This window comes from Sceloporus undulatus, chromosome 7, assembly GCF_019175285.1.
Source record: "Sceloporus undulatus isolate JIND9_A2432 ecotype Alabama chromosome 7, SceUnd_v1.1, whole genome shotgun sequence".
In the NCBI taxonomy this organism is placed as follows: Eukaryota; Metazoa; Chordata; class Lepidosauria; order Squamata; family Phrynosomatidae; genus Sceloporus; species Sceloporus undulatus.
In genome coordinates, this window is record NC_056528.1 from 857,297 (window position 1) to 877,616 (window position 20,320).

General features: G+C 46.1%; 1 protein-coding gene across 12 annotated transcripts in view; it reads left to right on the forward strand.

Moving 5' to 3' along the window:
* Positions 1-6,128: 6,128 nt before the first annotated feature.
* ARHGEF10L (Rho guanine nucleotide exchange factor 10 like) overlaps positions 6,129-20,320 on the forward strand; it is a 50,271-nt gene continuing 36,079 nt past the window's right edge. For 2 of the 12 annotated variants that reach the window (XM_042478461.1, XM_042478464.1), the window contains exons 1-10: positions 6,129-6,741; positions 10,208-10,300; positions 11,286-11,591; positions 12,716-12,743; positions 14,182-14,282; positions 15,291-15,374; positions 16,147-16,316; positions 17,224-17,343; positions 18,035-18,137; positions 19,502-19,603. In XM_042478461.1, coding sequence (XP_042334395.1) covers positions 10,270-10,300; positions 11,286-11,591; positions 12,716-12,743; positions 14,182-14,282; positions 15,291-15,374; positions 16,147-16,316; positions 17,224-17,343; positions 18,035-18,137; positions 19,502-19,603 — 1,045 coding nt within the window. In that variant the 5' untranslated portion in view covers positions 6,129-6,741; positions 10,208-10,269. Of the gene's footprint in view, positions 6,742-7,288; positions 7,385-10,207; positions 10,301-11,285; positions 11,592-12,715; positions 12,744-14,181; positions 14,283-15,290; positions 15,375-16,146; positions 16,317-17,223; positions 17,344-18,034; positions 18,138-19,501; positions 19,604-20,320 lie in introns of those variants that run through there. The other 10 variants (XM_042478471.1, XM_042478472.1, XM_042478463.1 and 7 more) reach the window with 9 other exon arrangements.

Here is a 20,320-nt window from a genome sequence, read left to right on the forward strand (position 1 = left end):
TTCTAATTCCTTGGACTGCAACTCCCAGCAGACTGGGAAGGGATGATGGGGACTGCAGTCTTAGAGGCCAGAGGGTTGCCTTTGACTCCTCCAGTGCACTTAATGGCACTAGAGCATCCGTAGGTTTTGGCATCCATGAAAGGCCTGTTCTAATTCCTTGGACTGCAACTCCCAGCAGACTGGGAAGGGATGATGGGGACTGCAGTCTTAGAGAGCCAGAGGGTTGCCTTTGACTCCTCCAGTGCACTTAATGGCACTAGAGCATCCGTAGGTTTTGGGATCCATGAAGGGGCTGTACTAATTCGTTGGACTGCAACTCCCATCAGACTGGGAAGGGATGCTGGGGACTGCAGTCTCACCAACCCTTTCACTCCTCCTCCCTTGCCTTGAATGGGACTTGAGCATTGTGGCTTTTGGGGTCCACAGCTACCCTTGAATGGTTTCTGAGTAATGATAATAATAATCACAATCACAATAATAGTAATAATTAAGGACACACCTTTGAATTGATAAGAGAGAGAGCCTCAAGGGTTTGGTTTGGAGAAGGGAGGCTCAGGTGCATTGAGATGCAGCCATCCTGACCAACACCTGAGAGTCTCCTGGAGGAGAGTTAGGCCAATCCCAGGGCCTTCTTCTCCCCTCCAAGCCCCCGGTCCCTGGCCCTGGAAGCCGGCTCCGGAGGAGGCCCTTCCCAATGGGGGAAGCAGAGCTGGGGCGGCCTAGTGGTCAAAGCCAGGGCCTACCCCTTTCTCTCCCCAATGAGACTGAAAGCCCCACTGAAAACAAGAGACCTAAGGAGGAGGAGGAGGAGGAGGATGGTACTCTTGGGCTGAAAGAGGCCAGGATGCAAAGGGACCAAAGCTTTTGGCTCAAAACGCTTTGGACTGGAATTCCCATCATCCTCTGGCCTTCGGGGGCGGGGACGGCCATGTTTTCCCGGAGGTGATGGGAACTGTAGTCCAAAAGCCATGCCTAGGGACCTTGTAGTCCTTGTCAAGCCCACAGAACCAGACCTGAGCTGCTCAGGGTTCAGGGGAGCAGCAGGCCTCTTGGACGGCAGGACCCATCATCCCCCTTCCCAGGGATGGTGACTTGAATGTCAGTGTTAGGGGTCTTGGAGGACACTTCCCATCATCCCCAAGCCTTGGAGAGGCCCTAGGCCTAGGGTATTTGTAGTTTAACGAGGTTTTGGTGCCCAAAGGGCCTTTCAGGGGAGCCCTGGAAGGAGGGAGGGATCTCTCCCGCTGGATCCATCTCTGGAGCTGGGTCGATCCTGGCTCGATGTAGAGGGTGCAGTGCCCTGAGTAGCCACACGAGGGCGCCCTTGTGTTAGGAATGTTCTTTCTTGATCAAACCCAAGTCTTTTGGGATTCAGGGGATTTTCCCATTGGCTCCCCCAAAATTAAACCAACCTAATTAAAACAATGTCATGTTAAATACGATACAAATATTTAATAATTAATAATAATAATAATAATAATAATAATAATTTTTGATTTTTATGCCCCAAAAAGAGTCCCAAAGTGGCTCGCAATATAAATGCACATTAAAACAAGTTTTTTTAAATTAAAAATTAAAATAACCTGATTTAAACAATGTAATGTTAAATACAATACAAATATTATATAGCAATGATAACAATAATAATGACAACCATAATAATAGTTTTATTTTTATGCCCTGAAAAAAGGCCTGGGAGGTTCCTAATGATAATAATATTAATAGTAATAATAATGTTATGCCCCAAAAAAGGCCTGGGAGGTTCTTGAACTCGCAACCCTGCTAGATGCTAGAGAAGAAGGTTGGTTTAAAATCCTTTATTATCTCGCATGATGAAAACGGGGACATTTTCTGGAGGGCGTTGGCTCAAAAAGGGTGTCCTAAAAAGTTTGCATTCTCCGATTTCTTCGTGGCACACACCTTTGTGCAACACAATAGCCCTAGTTTCTTGCAATGGAAAGGATTAAGGGGAGAACAACAGAAAGATTGTGCCTTGTTTCAGGGTCACGGGTGCGGATTCCTGCACAACTTTGAATCGGTCACTTATTTGTAAGGAATGGATTGGGCACGGATCATTTACTCCTGTTGTCTTCTTGTGTCACTATAACCTTCTGGTTAGACAATAACCCAAGTTGAATCTCAAGTTGTGTTACCTGCACAACTCAGAGTCTCAGAGATTGTTAAGCAAAGCCACAATTGCAAAGAATGCAAAATAGGACAAGTATCTATGAATGTAATGCCTGCTGTGAGTATCTGTGCCATCAAGTCAGCACTGGATTATGAATTTTATAGAGCTTTCTTAGGCAATAAAGACTGAGATGGTTTTTGCAAATTCTTCCTCTAAAATAGAGCCTCCAGCACCTGGGGTTCATTGGCGGCCTCCCATCCAAGTGCTATCCAGGGCTGACCCTGCTTAGCTCCCAAGATCATACAGAATCTGGTGCCTTCTGTGTGTACCTACAAGTCGCATATTGACTTATGGCGACCCCCATTAATTTTGTAGGGTTTCCTTAGGCAAGGAAGACTATGGTTTTTTGCAAATTCGTCCTCCGAAATGGAGACTCCAGAACCTGGGATCGATTGATGGTCTCCCATCCAAGGACTATCCAGGGCTGACCCTACTTAGCTTCCAAAAACATATGGGATCTGGTGTGTGTGTCCATGCCTTCAAGTCAACTTCTGGTGACCCCATGGATTTTGTAGGGTTTCCTTAGGCAAGGAAGACTATGGTCTTTGCAAATTCTTCCTCCGAAACGGAGACTCCAGAACCTGGGATCCATTGATGGTCTCCTATCCAAGGACTATCCAGGGATGACCCTGCTGAGCTTCCAAGATGACATAGGATCCGATGGTGCCTTTAAGGTATGTGTGTATATGTGCCTTTAAGTCGCTTGTCGATGTATGCAACTCCATGAATATAATTGTTGCTCTTCTGATGTGCCTTCAAGTCATTTCCAAAGCCCTAGATCCTTTTTTTAAAGGGGGAAATAAGGTACTCATAGGTCTGGTTGCATGGAAAATAGCCCAAGGGGGGGTCTGTGACGATACAACAGGTTCAACAGCAAAAAGCACCGACTGGTTGTAGCCAGGCGTGTTGTTGCAAACTCCATCTCCCCGTCTCCTTGTTGGTCTTGTTCGGCTGGTTCTTCCTCCAAACCAGTTTATGACTGTTGACAGTCAAACTTTGTGGAAGACTTTTAAGTACCAGATTATGATGTGTTTATTATCCGGCGGCCTTCAGCGTTGTCTGCGCAAAAACCGGGCGGAGGCGAAAGCTGCGTGTTTGAGACATAACATCACCGAAGGGACACCCCAAGCAAGGGCCATCCGTTCCAACCCTATTCCACATCCATGCAAGAAGACACAGCCAAAGCATGCCTTGGAAGATGATGCCCATCCATCCTCTGTTTGCAGACCTCCAAAAATGGAGAGTCCACCATCCTCCCGTCTGGAGAACTTGTGGGAATTGTAGTTTCAAGGACAGATGCGGACATTGAGTCCAAGGGTCTTGGACTACAACTCCCAGTGACCTGGCTGGATGGAGACCTTGTGGGAATTGCAGTCTTCCATGCCTCTTGAGCTTGGGCTCCATGGGTCTTGGACTACATGGATTACATGCGTCTTGGTCTTGGATTAATGGGTCTTGGGCTACATAGACCACATGGGCCTTGGTCTTGGACGCCATGGGTCTTGGACTACATAGACTACATGCATCTTGGTCTTGGACTCATGGGTCTTGGGTTACATGGACCGCATGGGCCTTGGTCTTGGACGCCACAGGTCTTGGACTACATAGACTAAATGGGTCTTGGGTCTTGGACTCTATGGGTGTTGGACTCCACGAGTCTTGGTCTTGGACTCCATGGGTCTTGGACTCCTTGGACTCCATGGGTCTTAGACTACATGAACTACATGAACTACATGGGTCTTTGTCTTGGACCCCATGGATCTTGGACCCCATGGATCTTGGGCTACAGGGACTGCCTGGGTCTTGGTCCTGGTCTTGGACTCCATGGGTGTTGGACTACAACTCTCAGGGACCTTGTGGGAATTACAATCCTCCCCAAAGTCACTTAGACCTTCACCGTGAGCTGGAGCCCATCTCGGCTGACGTATTGCAGAACCGGCGAGGCTTAACACCATAAGCCCAGTTTGTGTGCGTTGTGCGCATGCATTGTGTATCATGAGAAGAAATCCTTTGAGGGTCAGAGATGAAACCAAGACAAGCCCCCCTTTGCCTCTGCTTCAAAAAGGTGCCTTTCTCCATCCCTTAAAACCTTTGCTATCGTGCAATTTTGACATTTCCAGGGGCTTCTTAGGAACTCCCAGACACATGTAATCCACTCCTCTGGGTTGCGCCAGTCTGCTATCTCCGAAAGGAAAGTCGCTCTCAAATCCCCATTGATCTCCCATCCAACAGATTAGATTTTAAAAGGCGCATATATATATATATATATATATTTGCAAAAAATTGAAATCTTTTAGCCCTTTCAGTGTTAATTCCAAGAATGCGTGGCAGCAGTTCCTAGAGATAATCTTATCACACTTCTGCTTTGAAAGATGAAGCAACTTCTTCCTTTTCGGAGTGTCAGAGAAGCTTAAAGCTCCTCTTTGGAGGCAGATAAAGGGGGAAAAAAGTAACTGATGGAGGGAAGAGAAAATAGGAAATATCAAAATGATCATTTGGATTGCTTCAAGACCTCCGTTGCATAGGATTAGCTTGGAACAAGTTACCTTTTTGTGGTCTGTCGTTTCCAGAATCCATGCCGGGTTTGGATAGTTCGCGGTTCGCCAAAAAAGTAACTTTTCCAAGATGTACCTCTGATACAGATTTAATTAATAAATAATTTAAAAATACATAATTAAAACCATTATTTCAAGCAATATAAAAGGCCCAAGAGACCTGGAGGATGGACACATTTTTGTATTGTATCAGAACCGTAATCTACTTATTCAGGGTCAAAGTAGGGATTGTTATCCTTTGGAGACCTAAGGCATATGAATGGTATTAAACTGGTGTTGTGTCAATAAATGCATCTTTAAGACCTGGAGTTTTTATGAGACTGTTGGAATCGGTTTATTCTTCTAAGGCAGTTGATATATCCTTTTTCTAATACAGTACTGAAAACGTAAGCTCTCTCATCCCCGCTTTGAATGCAAACTCCCTTTCTGCCCTTTGGACTCAGTTTGCAGCGATCGAAGTGATGCGAATTCGGAGAGGGGAAAGCAAGGGAAGAAGAGAGAAACCAGGACGTTTTAAAGCCAGTGGGGAAACTGGAAAGGCAGAGGATTAATTGTGACCATCCTTGCCAATTGGGACCCTTGGAGGGTATGACAAATGTGTGGAAAATATACAAACACAACCCTAGAAGTAAGAGACAAGGTCTTGCGCGTGCGGAAGTGGAGAGTTAGTTGGGAGCCTTGTTGGTTCCAGATCTGTGCAACAACGGACATTAAGAGAAGTTGCAGGTCCAGGTTTAATGATGCAACTTCGTTTCCATAACACAAAGGGTTTGTAACTTGTATTAACATCCTCACATACCAATGGCATATATATGTTTGTCCCCGGTTTCCACTCCACCAAATGCACCTGAAGAAGTAGACTTAAGTCTAGGAAAGCTCTTGCTTCTAACTCCTTCCTTTCTGTTCGTCTCAAAGGTGCTGCAAGATCTCTCTGCATACTGATTCTAGCGACTAACATGGCTATATCTTTGAATAATTATAATAATATAATAGTAACCAAATGCATCTGAGGAAGTAGACTTTAGTCTGGGAAAGCTCATGCTGCAAAGTCCTTACTTCCGGTGAGTCTCAGAGGTGCTACAAGATCTCTCTGCATATTACTATTATTGCATCTAAATGCATCTGAGGAAGTACACTTAGACCTAGGAAAGCTCATGCTGCCAACTCCTTTCTTTCGCTTGGTCTCAAAGGTGCCGCAAGCTCTCTCTGCGTACTATTTCTACCGACTAACACGGCTATGTCTTTGCATGCTAGGAAAAAAGCAGCAACAGCAGGGAGCTAGTTAATAAACCCAGAATGCTGCTGCTTCTGCCCTCTTTGAACCTGGTGCCAAATCCAGACCGCCTGGATCCGATTTGCTAATGCGCTCTCCTCCTTCCAAACTCCATCGGCGTGTGACGGATGGGAGGCCAAGGGCTGACAGAGCTCTTTGGAGAGGGACTGAAAGAGAAGAGAGGGAAGGAGGGAATGAAAGAGAGAAAGAAAGAAAGAAAGAGGCTGGCCCTGCACAGGCGTCTCTCATGGCCTTCTGACGTAGGTCTGACACATAGAGACGGCTTTGGCTTGGCCTCCTTTTCCTCCTCCTCTTGAATATTCATGGCTGCTGGACTTCTGGGGAACAAGAGGGAAGGCCACACATTTGCTGCCATTGCCTCCATGCAAGGGGCAGCTCTTTGCTAATATTTACCAAGAGGTCAGTAGGTGCAAAGCCAAGGCGCATCATCGCAGCATTGGTTGCTCTATATACCTCTTCTTTTTGGAAAGAAAAGCAAGGAGGGACACTGCCAAAGCATTGCAAAAGCATTGCAAAAGCGAGGCCTAGGTTTGCAGCTTGGGCAACGATGATGGAAGGAGGCGAAGGAGCCGTGGGAAGAAGGGACATGTGCGCATGACGTGTGTCCAAGGGTCTCTTTCATCGGGCGCACGGGGGGAGAAGAAAGGGCCGCTTAAGCCGTAGCAGCATGGAGAGCTTTTTGTAACTACTCCGCACAAAAGGAGGTAAGTGGACCGAAAAACCTCCTCTTGTTTTTTGCCCCCCTTCCATCAATTCTGCAATTCTCTGGCTCTGTTTGTTTGGTCACGCCAGGGATGTTGTTGTGGCGGCGACAGATTGTGGGAATTTGGCTGGCGTACGCGCTGCGATCCCGACGCGGCATCTATGTGTTCCTCTTTTTTCCAGTCACGCCTTTAATAACCTTAATCTTTAAAATGTAATTCCCTGCACATTTCATAGAGTTGGAAGAGGCCACAAGGGCTGCCCAGTCCAGTCCGGTCCAGTCCAACGCAGGATCTGCCGGCGACAACGCTGCAACCTTGCTTTTGTAGTCTGGGGTTTAATAGTTTTTGCTATAAATCGCAACGCAAAAAAGTGAAGTCTAGGGATCTGAGTGGGAAAGCCATGTCATGTTGCAATGTCCAGTTCCTCCAGCCCCCCTCCAAGTCAACTGGACAGTAGTGACCTTTCTAAGGTTAGTCCAACTAGGAGGCACCTGACGCAGAGTTGGGTTATATATAACCATCTCCGGGGTGTAAATAAATCCCATCTTGGAGGAAGAAGCCGCAAAGAGAAGGGATGGGTTCCTGGACGCTTTTGGGGACAAGCAGCGGCAGCGCAGGTGTGGCTTGGGTTTACCTGGTCCAGGTGAGCTCTGGAGCATGGCTATAGCTCCTCTGGGCAAACAGACACCTATGAAGGGACAAAAGAATATCCTCTGTTATTTGTTTCCCAGTTGTTTCCCAAAATAAATAGACTAGTATTTGCATAAGGTTGCCAGTTCTGGACCATCCCAGGCCTCAACGTTTCCAGACCGAAAACCGAAAGCGAAGGACGTGACGTTGCTAAGCGTTATGCATTAAACCATGAAGCCCTATGAGGAGAAACTTAGGGAGCTGGGGATGTTTCGCCTGGAGAAGATTAAGGGGCGACACGGTCGCCATGTTTAAACATGGGAAGATTTTTGACCATACTCGGATGTCGCTTGGTTTGTAAAATGTTTGTAAAATCGATTCCGATCTGCATCAGGTTCATACTTGCGCGGAAGCGATTTATCCAAAAAGACGCGGGAAAAAAATCAGCGCCAAAAAGAGGTGGGTTAAATGGGTCTGGCACATGGCCCCCCTTTTTCAAATCACTTCAACGCAATTTAGTTCAAGTGCGAACCATGGTCATTTAAACCATTTCAAACCGATTTGCGATCCAGTTTAAAAGGTAGTGGGAATGAGGCCCAGGTTGACCTATGGCATGGCCAAGGTGAGCTCTGCGCATGGCCAGAAGCACCCTTGGCTTCATGGATCATGCAACACTTTTTCAGTTTATAATGGAAAGCGACGGCGCTGCTTTTAATTCAAACTTTAAACTGCATTTGTTGATCTGCATGAAATCTAAGTCTACACTTGCAATTGGCTTCTTCACTTTTGCTTTCAATGCCATTGCAAGGAAAAAGAGTCTGGGTTGGAGCTGAGCTCTTGCTTGGGATTTCCCCTTCCAAGACAGAGACAAAATCCATGTCAAGATGAAGGATTTTCCTCCTATCCACTTCCTCTTACTCACTGTTTCCCATAAAGGGCCATCGTTGCAGGGACTTTTTGCAATGATGGCAGCCTTTTTTGGAGAGCCTCGGTGCTGCGGGAAAAGGTTATCCAACGGGTTGTTTGGATGTGTTTTAAGATGAAAACAAACCCAATTGTGAGGAAAGCCTGGAAATAATCTCAGATTTGGCCCAAGCGATTAGCCCTAGAAACCCAGAATTCGTTGTCGTCTGGCATCCGTTTCTGACTTGTCGCGACTCTAAGCATGGTTCCCAAACATTGGTCCTTCAGACGTTTTGGACTTTAATTCCCAGAAACCCCAGGGTTAGGGATTCTGGGAGCTGAGGTCCAAGACATCTGTAGGGCTGAAGTTTGGGAATCGCCAAGCATTTTGCAAACCTGAAATATAGCCCCAATAACCTCAATGGAGTATTTGTTGTTCGGTGCCTTCAAGTCATTTCTGACTTATGGCAACTCTAAGGCCCTGGGATGATCCTGAATTGCAAAACCTTATTTCCCAATCGCTGGGAAATTTGAGCAGCTTTGGACTTTGCTTGCCAGTAAAAAGCCTTGCAATAGAGTAGGAAGAAATACAGAAACACAAAAATCCTCCCAATTGCTTGGAGAAAGGATTGGTCATATAGGCGTTCTTGGCCTTTGGAGCCACTTGGCTTTGCAACCTGGGTGTTGTCTGCATTTCTTTGTTTTGGGAGTGTCTTTCTCCGTTGCTCCGGATCGCCCTCGAACGAAAGGGTGTCCCCTGTGCTATAATAGGAATGGCAAAATGTGGGCTCGAGAGACGGGGACTCAAAGGTTGCCCCCCAAAATTGGCTGCATCCATTTCTTGAACTTGGTCCTTTGGGAGCCCTGATGTTTCCTCTCTGATCCGAACTTGGAAGCAGAACTCGATTGCACAATTTTTCTTAGAAAAGGAGCCTTACACACTTCTTAGCATCTCCCTCTCACACTTGGTTTACTTTGTGTTTCTAAGAGAATGCAAGAGAATTCCTTCCTTCCTTCCTTCTCTTCCCCCGAAAACCCATCCTTCCCTGTCAAAACCTTCTTCCTTCCATCCCTCCATCTCTTCTCACCATCCTTTTCCTCCTTCCATCCACCTTCCTTCCTTCCTTCCTTTGCATCTACTTAGTTCATGCTTTCCTCCGCCGTCTTCTCCTCCTCCTCCATTTTCTTGCCATCTGTTTCCAGGCTAATCCTCTCCCAACTTTAAACCTTCTCTGCTGTGAAAAATAACTAGTGGAAATGGCTCATTACTCTAGAATATTTTTTATTTATGCATATATCTATTTAAAAATATCCCTGAGAAGTCCTATCTTTTGCTTTGGGGAAAACGAGTAAATTGCCATTGCAATAATTTGCAATAATTGTGGCGACAGGCCCATGTGCCAGAACTCCTGACACGCATGTGCTGCGGACGGACTTCCAAGAGTGTCCAGTGTCCATCAGAAATGACCAATACACTCCAGTAGTGTCTGATGCACACCAGAAATGCCTATGAACACCAGGTGTGTCCAGTGTGCATCGAAATGACCAATACACTTTGGTAATGTCTGAAGTACATCAGGAGTGTCCAGGCCTAGAGATCTAGCGTGGCATGGCACAGCGGTTTAGCATTGGGCCATGGCTTTGGAGAATCGGGTTTGAATCCCGGCTCAGCCACTGGGTGACCATTGGGCAAGTCACACACTCTCAGCCTCAGAGGATGGCAAGAACAAAACCCCATAAGATTGCCTTTGGGTCACCATAAGTCGGGAATGACTGGACAGCAACACCAAGAGTAACAAAGAATTAACTGCCAGGTGCAGACAGTTGCGTCTGGACTAAATGCAACCGTCCAGATTCTTAGACTAAATGCAGCTGTCTTCCCGCAAAGCCCAGCATCCCCTCCTGAACCTGTTTCATGTGCTTTTCTCCTTAGGAAGACATTTTGGGAAGGACCCAGGAGAGACACATCAGAGCAAAGTGGTGCCCAAGGCAGAGATGGCCTCTTCCCAACCGGGTTCTTCGCTAGGTACTGTTTCCTTGCTGTTCAAATCCAGGCAATAAATGGAGGCACCGGAGACTGTCTGGTCTTGGAAGCTAAGCAGGGCTGGCTCTGGTTGGCCCTCAGATGGGAGGCCGCCACTGAATCCCAGGTGTTTCTGACTTATAGCAGAGTTATCATGGGGTTTTCTTGGCAAGATTTGTTCAAAGGGGGATTGCCTTTGCTTTCCTCTGAGGCTGAGAGAGAGGTCACCCAACAGGTTTCCATTGGCAGTTTGGTAGTTTCTTTGGCAGAGAAGCCAAAAGACGTTGCAAAACCCCAAATTCCCGGGAATCCATAGGATGGAGCTGCAGCACTGAAAGTGGGTTTAAAAATGCATTGTTTCTGCAATGCAGATGCACCTAAAAGAAGGAAAAAGGATGAATATTTTCCTTTTTCTACCCAAGCTGTCACTGGGCAAACTTGTCGGTGGCAGAGATCTTGATACCAGGGCTATTAATCCCCGTCTTTTTGGCAGCTGGGTCTCAGCTAAATTGGGAAGCGGGCAGAAACCGGATCCTGGTTGCAAGGGACCTTCGTCGCTCTGCTCCAAAGTGACCCGAAAGCCAGCAAGAGCAGATTAAGAAACGTGTATGTGTGTTGCATTCAGAGATGCCAGCCTTTAAAAACCACATCTTGGCCATGTGCTTTTAAAGCAAGGTGTTAATAATAATAATAATAATAATAATAATAATAGGCCCTTGGGTATCCACTGGTTCTGGCAAATTTCGTGGATACCAAAACCGGTGGATGCTCAAGTCCAGATAGATATAAAATGGCTATGAAATTGCAAAACCAAGGCTTGCTATTTGGAATTTATATCTCTTTTTGGGACATTTGCAAGCTGCGGATGCTTGAAGCGATGGATAAAAAGTCAGCGGATACCAAGGGTTGGCTGTATTGTGTGGTTTGTCGTCTTCCTTTGCTTTTCACTTGACTCTATAACTATTGCCATTTCTCCGTTTTTGCGCAGGAGACAGGGCCGCGACTTCTGGCCCCCCCGAGGTTTTGGCAGAGGGAGACGAAGATACGGGGGAGCCCTTCGACTTCGAGGACAGCGAGGAAGAAGAGGAGGACGAAGAGGAGGACATCGCTCGGCTAGTGGTCAGCAACGCCCGGACGGAGCTGGGGTCCAGGGGAGCTCTCCAAGACCCTCCGTCCAGGAGAAGGTCCAGCATCAGCGATGACCTGGAGCCCTTGGATGAATGGGAGGCTGAGGAAGCACTCCTGGAGGATCGGGCCCCTTTGCTGACCTCTTCCGATTCGGGGAGCCATCTTGGTAAGAGGGGTTCGGAGGGTCTGTCTGCATGCCGGAAGTCTAAACCGGTTTCAGGCCTGGTCTGTCTGGACACGTTTTACTTCTTCACAGCATTCCTCTTGCTTTTTCTTGGTTGGCATTGCGTTGGTTCATTCCAACTTATATAGACAGAGTGAGCTGATGTCCTCCAATCCTAACCCAAAGGAGGACAAAGCATCATAAAATGTAGGATGTTCGAGAAAAATGTCGGACGTGACCCAATAAAAGCACAAAACACTCATATAAATATCAATGCTTGCTTCTTCGTTATGTGCAACATGGAGGATGTTTTGGGATTCCTCTTCGATAGAAGGTGGAAATGGAGACGTCTTGGAGAAGGAGGACCTCTGGTCATCTGGGACGGAGGACATTTTGGAATACAGAAGGGGGAAATGTAGGGCGTGTCCTGGGAAAGGACGACGTTGGGTCACCCTGGGTATGGACTCATTTGTTGTTGTTGTTGTTATTGTGTGTCTTCGAATCATTGCCAGAGTTTGGAGTTTTCTTGGTAAGATTTGGTCGGTTGGCCTTTGCGTTCCTTTGAGAGAGTGTGACTTGCCAAAGGTTACCCAATGAGTTCCTTGGCCTGAGCAAGAATTCGAACCCTGGTCTCTTGGAGTCCTATATCCGAAGCAAAAACCACTATTGTTGTTGTAGTTGTTTGTGTCTTTAAGTCATTTCCAAAGGTGAAGCTATCTCTGGGGTCTTCTTGGTCAGAGAGGGGTTTCCTTTGCCTTGCTCTGAGGCCGAGAGAGTGTAACTTCTTGCCCAAAGTTACCCAATGGGTTTCTATAGCTGAGCAAGGATTCGAACCCAGAGTCCTAGTCCAGTTAAGTGTTGAATGGATTTGGTGGGTCACTTTATAGATAGACCTCACTGATCCAATAGATCTTCTCTAGTTAGAACTAACTATATGGCTTCTGTTTTGCTAGGTTTATCGGTGCTGCTAGGCTGGTTAGGGGATTATGGGAGCTGTTGTCCATGCCCAAGAAATAGGGGATTATGGGAGCTGTAGTCCATGCCTAAGAAACTTTCCCAAACTCTGCTAATAGTTTTTTGGGTGCAAAATTAGAGTCTTAACTTCTGTTCTTGTTGCATTTTTGCAGATCCTTTCGGCTCTCAGACCCAGCCAGAGTAAGTGCTTCTCCGCTGCTTCGATGCATGGTGCATTTATGCGTTTTTAAAACTTTCTTTTCTGTTTTATTTAACAAAGAGGAACAAATTGAACATGAATGGCTAAAGGGGTAAATGAAACCTGAGTTTGGGGGAATGGGAGAAAAATTGCAACGCTCCATCCATGATCCCACTGCATGCAGCATGTTAGTTAAAGTGGTACCAAAGTGCATTATTTCTCCAGTGTGGATTGCACCTTTAAACCAGCAACTCATGGGTTAAAACTCAGGTGGATTTGCTTCTGCTGGATCCCAAAATCCTACCTGATCAGGTGACTTTTTTTTTTGGAAGGAGCCAAGAGATCTTTGCATGGACTGGTTTTGCAGCTTGGCTTATGGTTTTATCAGAAGGCAAGGCAAGGCAAGGCCAGGCAAGGCAGAGGAACCCAGCCTTTTTCTCCAGCTGTCTTGATTCAAAACAAAGCAAAACACTTGCTATCTCACATTTCTTTCCTTGTAAAGAAAAGTCCTGCCTCTCCATACATTTGCAATGCCTTTCCCTGGTAATAGTTTGGAGGGTTTCTAACTGCAAATAGCAGCCAGCTGTGGCTGGAGGAGGCTGGGGTCATCTTAAGGAGATATATATGTATATTTGGGACTTTCCAAAAACTGATCCTATTATTATTATTATTATTATTATTATTATATTTAACAATAAGCCACTTTGAGTCTCTATACAAGGAGGAAGGCGGGATATAAAATGATAATGATGATGACGACGATGATAATATATTAATTGATCTGTATCCCGCGCTTTCCCCAGAACTGGGTCTCGGAGCGGCTCACAATATTAAAAGAAGGATACCGTTAAAAACATAGGAAAATAGATACAATAAAATTGAATTTTAAATATTGCAATATTTAAAATAAGTTGCTTTTGTTGTTGTTTCCAACATACAGTGACCCCAGGGGAAGCTTTCATGGGGTTTCCTTGGCTGGATTTCTTTGCGGCGGGGGGGGATTTATAGTTTGGTGAGAAGGCTTACAGACCTTGCAAAACTATGAATCCCAGGGTTTCCATAGGCTGGAGCTACAGTACTTAAAGTGATGCCAAATTGCACAATTTCTACAGTGCAGATGCACCCTAAAATGGCTGAAGCTCAACACTGCCCTCCTGTGGCAGACAGAGGGATGCTCTTTTGAGGTTTCCAACTTAAGTTTGACCAATACAGACCCTAAGAAATAATAATAATAATAATAATAATAATAATAATAATAATAATAATAATAATAGATTTATTTGTATCCTGCCCAATCAACAAGGAATATAAACATAACATAATATCTGATAGAGGGGGGGAAACCCATAAAAATAACAAATTCAGTATGTCCAAAACCATAATCTATATAACATAATGAACATCAACAACGACAGTTTTTCACAATCAGTTACATTTCAGGTTTCTGGGTGTCGTGCGCAATGGAGACGTCGGGAATGCGCAGAGCGGGATGCGGGTCTACAGCTGGAAAAGGAAGACCTTGCGCCGAGCGGCGTCAACAGGTACGCGATGCACGGAACCCGGGAGCATGGCCAGGAGCGTGTGTGTGTGTGTATATGTGTTTGTTTCTGCATTTGTGTATATATCTAAGTTGTGAAATGCATCACTCTGGATGTGTGTTTCTTCGCCTCTCCAAGAAACCAAGGCTCTAGCCTTCATCGGGGATTGGATTTACTGTATTTTCTTATACATCGACTCGGGTGATTGTCAGATAGGGCAGCGGTTCCCAAACTTTAGTCCTCCAGGTGTTCTTGGACTTCAGCTCCCAGAATTCCTGACCTTTGGACAAGTTTGCCGGGGCTTCTGGGAGTTGAAATCCAAAAGTTTGGGGTTACCACTGAGCTGGACCAAGGTGAAATGGGAGGCTCGTTCCATCTTACTTACTTACAAAGACGGGTTAAAGCAACCTTAAATTTACTCTCCTTGTTTCTAACTAGAGCAGAATGGATGGCGAGTCCTGGGAAAAGGTTGCCAACTATATAAATATACTGGAGAGTGAAGTCGGAGGCTTTTGTGGCCAACATCCATAGTTTTTGTGGGGCCCTGTGTCCATATTCTAGAAGGGTTTATTCTTGACGTTTCACCAGCATCTGTGGCTGGCATCTTCAGAGAACGACGAAGATGCCAAAGCCACAGATGCCGGCGAAACCTCAGGAATAAACTTCTAGAACATGGACACATCGCCCGAAAAACCCCCCACAAAAAACTATACTGGGCAGCCTTTGCAAGTTGCAGCAAAAAAGACCAGCGACGGCTTGGAAATGATAGCAAGGTGTTGCTCTGCTTCATGAGTTGGAGATTTGCACCCACCTCTTTCCTTTCGCCCAAAAGGGAGCCCACCAAAATGGGAGAAATTGCACCTTCGTGCTTCACCCGGAAGACAAACTGGAGACTCGAGGCCAGGCCCAGGGGTTTGGTAGCCCTGTTATAGGTCCAAGTGGCCCAATTCATCCTAGTTTCCTCTGGTTGACTTCCATGTTGTGTTCCTTTGTGTGTTGGTTTCCTTCCAGGTGGTCCGGTCGTCCCCCCGGCGGCCGAAGAGGACGTGATCTACGACGACGTTCCTTACGAAAGCGCAGAGCCGGAGCAATGTGGTACGGCGCCTTCTACGGTGCCCCCTTTTTACTCTTCGAGGGGGTTTTGTCTTTGGTCACGGCAATCTTTGGTTACCCTCTTTCTCTTTTCCGCCGTCTTTCTCCTTTCTTCCAAACCATTGAATTCTGGTGGGCTTCTACACCGTTTTCCCATGTTTCCGCACGCCTAACTTGCGTCTTTTTCCTTTCCTTTCCTTGAAAAGAAATGCAGTGGTTTTCACACAACGTCGTGTCCGAAGTGCTATCGTCCCATGAATTACCTGTTATTATTGCGCAATTGCGCTAATGGTTTTCACACAATATTGTGTTCAAAGTGCTTTCATCCCATGAATAACCTGTTATTATCAGACAATTATGCTAACGGTTTTCACACGACGTCGAGGTGAAACATGATTAAAGTGCCATTAAAATGCGATTTTCTCAGGTCAATCACTGTTTAAAGTCCCAATTTCCCCCCTTGCGATAAACTCTTAAAGGACTCTGGCATGGAGGCCACCTTCGACAATCATCTACTTTTACCACCCTTTCTTTCTTCCCATTCATTTCATATCTTCTCTTTTTCCTTCAGGAGTTTTCTTCTCTGATTCATCTCCTCTCATATTCTGTGTATTTCTTTCCTTCTTGGAATGCATCCATTTTGAGGAATGATGCTCAACCATCTCTCCGCTGTTCCAGCTTTCCATTCCCTTTCAGCCTTGAGTATATCCTTTGTGTAACCCTTTGCTAAGCAGCTCCCATCTCCTCCTCCTCCTCCTCCTTTCCATCTTTCCAGATTCAGACAGAAACCTTATTTATGAAGATGTCCATCATGACAAGGAGCCTCAAGAAGCTGAGGATCTAGGATGGAGCTCCAGCGAGTTCGAAAGCTACAGCGAAGACTCGGCGGATGAGACCAAGCTGGAAGCCGAACCCGCCAAGCCCAAGGTCTCCTTCCAACCAAAGGTAATAGGGTTTCGGGGAATCGTTCGCTAATGGGTCACACCAGAAACCTTCTCTGGGAATAGGGGATGTCACCAAGGTGCCTTCTAGTTTTGGAATGACTAGCCGGCAATTTATCATTAGATCACCGAATAACAGAATCATAGGCCCTTATCACACGGAGGGACTTACGTTGCCAAAACGTTGCCAAACTGTTGCAGAACCATAAAGGTACGATCGTCTGTCACACTTCCAAAATGTCATTGAGGCTTCCCGCTTTCCTTCCATTGATGAAGCATTCACAGAGAAGCCCTTTTTCTCCTGACTTCTCCGCTCACACTTCATTGATGGAAGGAAAGCGAAAAGCCACAATGACATTTTAATAGCACGACGGATGATCCCACCTTCGCGCTTCTGCAACAGTTCGGCAACGTTTTGTCAACGTAAATCCCTCCATGTGATAAAGTCCATAAAGTTGGAAGAGACAAGGGCCATCCAGTCTAAAGCCATTAAGGACTAGGATCATGTTGGGGGAAGAGAGGGAATATGTCCAGGGAAAGGTGACCAAGATGACCAAAGGTCTAAAAACCGAGTCTTTTGAGGAATGACTGAGGGACATGGATAGGTTTAGCTTGGAGAGGAGAAGACTGAGATGTGAGATGATGGAGCCATCTTGAAATATCATAGAAAGATGGATCTGGCTTAGTTTTTTGGCATCCCAGAGGCTAGTATCCATCTTTTTGGAAACACTAAATGCTGCCTTCTAACACTGCTGCTAACATGAAGATGACCTGCGAATGCTTTATGTATCTCTGTCTGCATCTTGGCTTGGCGCGTCTGTTGCTTACCTGGATCTCTCTGCCTCTCTCTTCCTCTTCCTTCTCTTCTTCCTTCCTCTGCTTCTTCTTCATTTGGCTTTTGGGGCTATCAGCAGCTTTCTCCAGACCTCCACAGACTAAAGGAAAGATACACCAGGACTAAGAGGGACATCCTGGCTTTGAAAGTCGGGGGCAGAGACATGCAGGAGCTGAAGCAAAGATATGATTGCAAGGTATGGCTCTCTTTCCTCTCGATGGTGGCTTTTTAAAACAGCAATAACAATTTACCTTCTCTAACCTCTGGGTTGCAAAACCTGCTCTCGGTCTCAACTGGTCCTTTGCTGCTCTTGGTCTCTCTTGCTTTGCAGAAACTAATGTACTTCAAAAAGGAAAGAATTGCTCATGGGAGTTAATGTGGGCACTCCGATGCACATTGTGCAATCCCGTTGTGTTCCAGCACTTTCCAGCTGGTGGCCAGTTGTCCATTGGGGAGCACTGCAGTTGCACATGGGTGTCGGTTGTACATTGTGCCATGACACATTGGTTATTTTTTCCATTGAACAATGGATGCCCATATGTAGTAATGTTGAGTGCTTCAGTGCACATTGTGCAGTCCTGCTGTGTCCTAGCACTTTCTAGCTGGTGTGCAGTGCACATGGGTGCCAGATGCGCATTGTGCCACAACACATTGGTCATTTTTTTCCCATTGAACAATGAATGCCTGTATGTAGTTACTTCATGGCAGCCTCTAGCTGAATATGGATGTTGCAAAAAATGCTCAGTTATAGTTCTTGCACAGGTGAATCCATGTATGAAAAGGTGGGTCCCTTGCACATTTGCAGCTGATTTGCAATTGCAGAATAGGGGGGACAAGAGGTCTTCTTTTGATGCGACTGACCCATCCATTTCCCGGCTTCCGCACAGATGACCCAGTTGATGAAAGCGGCCAAGAGCGGCACCAAGGACGGTCTGGAGAAGACCAAGATCGCCATGATCCGGACGTTCCTGCACAAGAAGGAAGCCCCAGGTAACCTTTGTTGAAAAGGATGCTATTTGTATTTGTTGCTGTCATTGTGTGCCTTCAAGTCATTTCCGACTTACGGTGACCCTAAAGGGGCCCTATACTGGGGTTTTCTTGGCTAGATTTGTTCAGAGGAGGTTTGCCATTGCCTTCTATTGAGGTTGAGAGAGTGTGACTTGTCTAAGGTCACCCATTGGGTTTCATGCCCAAGCTGGGAATTGAACCCTAGTCTCCAGACTCATAGGAGCTTATCACACGACGGAGACCGGGACTTTATCCCATGAATATCCTGGAAAATTGCATAATTGCATGAAATGATTTCACATGACGTTGCACAAAACCCACCATTAAAGTGGTCCCAAAGAAGCATTAATGCATATCTTTTTTACTTTCAGCAACAATGCATTTCCGATATCACTTTATTTGCGCCATTGCAAGTGACAATCATTCATGCAACTACTCACCATTTCCGCTTCATTTACAGGATGCTTTAAACGCACTTTTAATCTCTCTTTAATGCCCAAATCAGCCCTAGTGTGATAAACTCCAGAGTCCATCACTCAAAACCCAAGAACTATTTTGCAGCCTTTTGAGACATTTGTTGTGTATGTGAATTATGCAAGTGCAATCTGAATATTCTCTCTTTCCCTCTCTTACATACAAACACACAAATGCAAATGGAAAGCTTAAAGTTACTTCCAGTTTGCGGAGGTTATCCAAAGACCGGCTCCAGGAAAAACCCCACTGCTGACTTTAGAGCGCACTTCCTTTTATTCGGTTGCAAAATCTTATTCACTGGCAACTTCCGAATCTGCTTACAAGGCTGAAACAAACCCATTAGGAACAAGTAGAACTACATTTTTAATTTGGGAGTAGCTTTTCTTGCAATCAAAGGCCTTGGAGACCTAGGTCCAAAACACACAGCAGAAATAGTCCAGTATGAGACTGCTTTAACTGCCCTGGCTCAATGCTAGGAAATTCTGGGAACTGTAGTTTTGCGAGAGAGCTTTGGTGCTAAAGTAAACTACAATCCCCAGGACTTTCTAGCACTGACCCAAGGCACTTAAAGCGGTCTCAAACTGGATTATTTCTGAAGTGTACTTTGGACCCAAGGTGCTGGAGACAAAAATCTTTGTCGCCTGGCTACTGCTGGTTTTGAAGATGGTTTTCCATGGAGATGGGCTTGCAGTTTCTTCAGGAATGGGTGCAGAGAGAACTTGAGAAGAAGGGAAAAATAAGATGCTCAAAGGTTACACTGTCTGATTGATCTAGCCTTACTTTTCTGGAGAGAGTAGGCACTTGGGATCCTGAGCAAGGAGGAGAAGAGTAAATGCCGTGTTGTTAAAAAATGACGCTTCCCGCCATTGTAGGGGACGGAGAGGCAAGTAGGAGCGTCCCGGACGTAGGACGGAAGCGCTCCTTATCCTGGACGGGGGAACTCTGCAAAGCCCACTGGCCAAGCTCCGAGATCGGTATGGATCTCCGACCTGGATCCTTGTCTCGGTTTCATCCGATACAGCAGCATGGCTTGCAGTGGAGTGCGTCTTCTAGCTGGCTTCTGCTATGAAATTGAGAGATACTGGTGACCCTGCCTCTGTTTGTGGCCTTTGCACATGCTCAGAGGTGATGCTTTCTCTGCCCAGAGGGAGAAGCCATTGCTGAGTTGGGAACCAGCCAGCCCTGCTTTTAAGCGCATGCGTCGTCTCAGGATTCCTGCACCGTACGGAAAAGGCCCTTGGCACATGCTCAGAGTCCCTTTTCCCCTAGTGTGCCTTGAGGATTAAGGAGTTTTATTCCACGAAGGTGCATCTTTTTACTTTTCATGATTTTGGCAACAATGCATTTCCAATATCAGTTTATTTGCGCAACTGTGTGTGGCTAACCCATGGCCCTTTGGGAAATGTAAGCTTCCTTTTGGCAGGAGAACACACCTTCAGAGCCAGGCAGGCTCCCAGCATCTCTCAATCTGCAGATGAAGCTTTGCGTCTGTGAACGTCCGCCTAGGTCTAGTTGCGTCCTTTGGCCATGGCGCATAATAGATCCCCAAAGGTGTGTGTCCATTGTAGCGGCTTGTGTTGAGCATAGTTGTGTGTGCTGGATATGGAAATCATGCTAGCCTGTCCATGGACTGTATATGCATCCTGCCGATGATGTTGTTTGGCCATGCTATTTAATGTGCATCCTCTGTT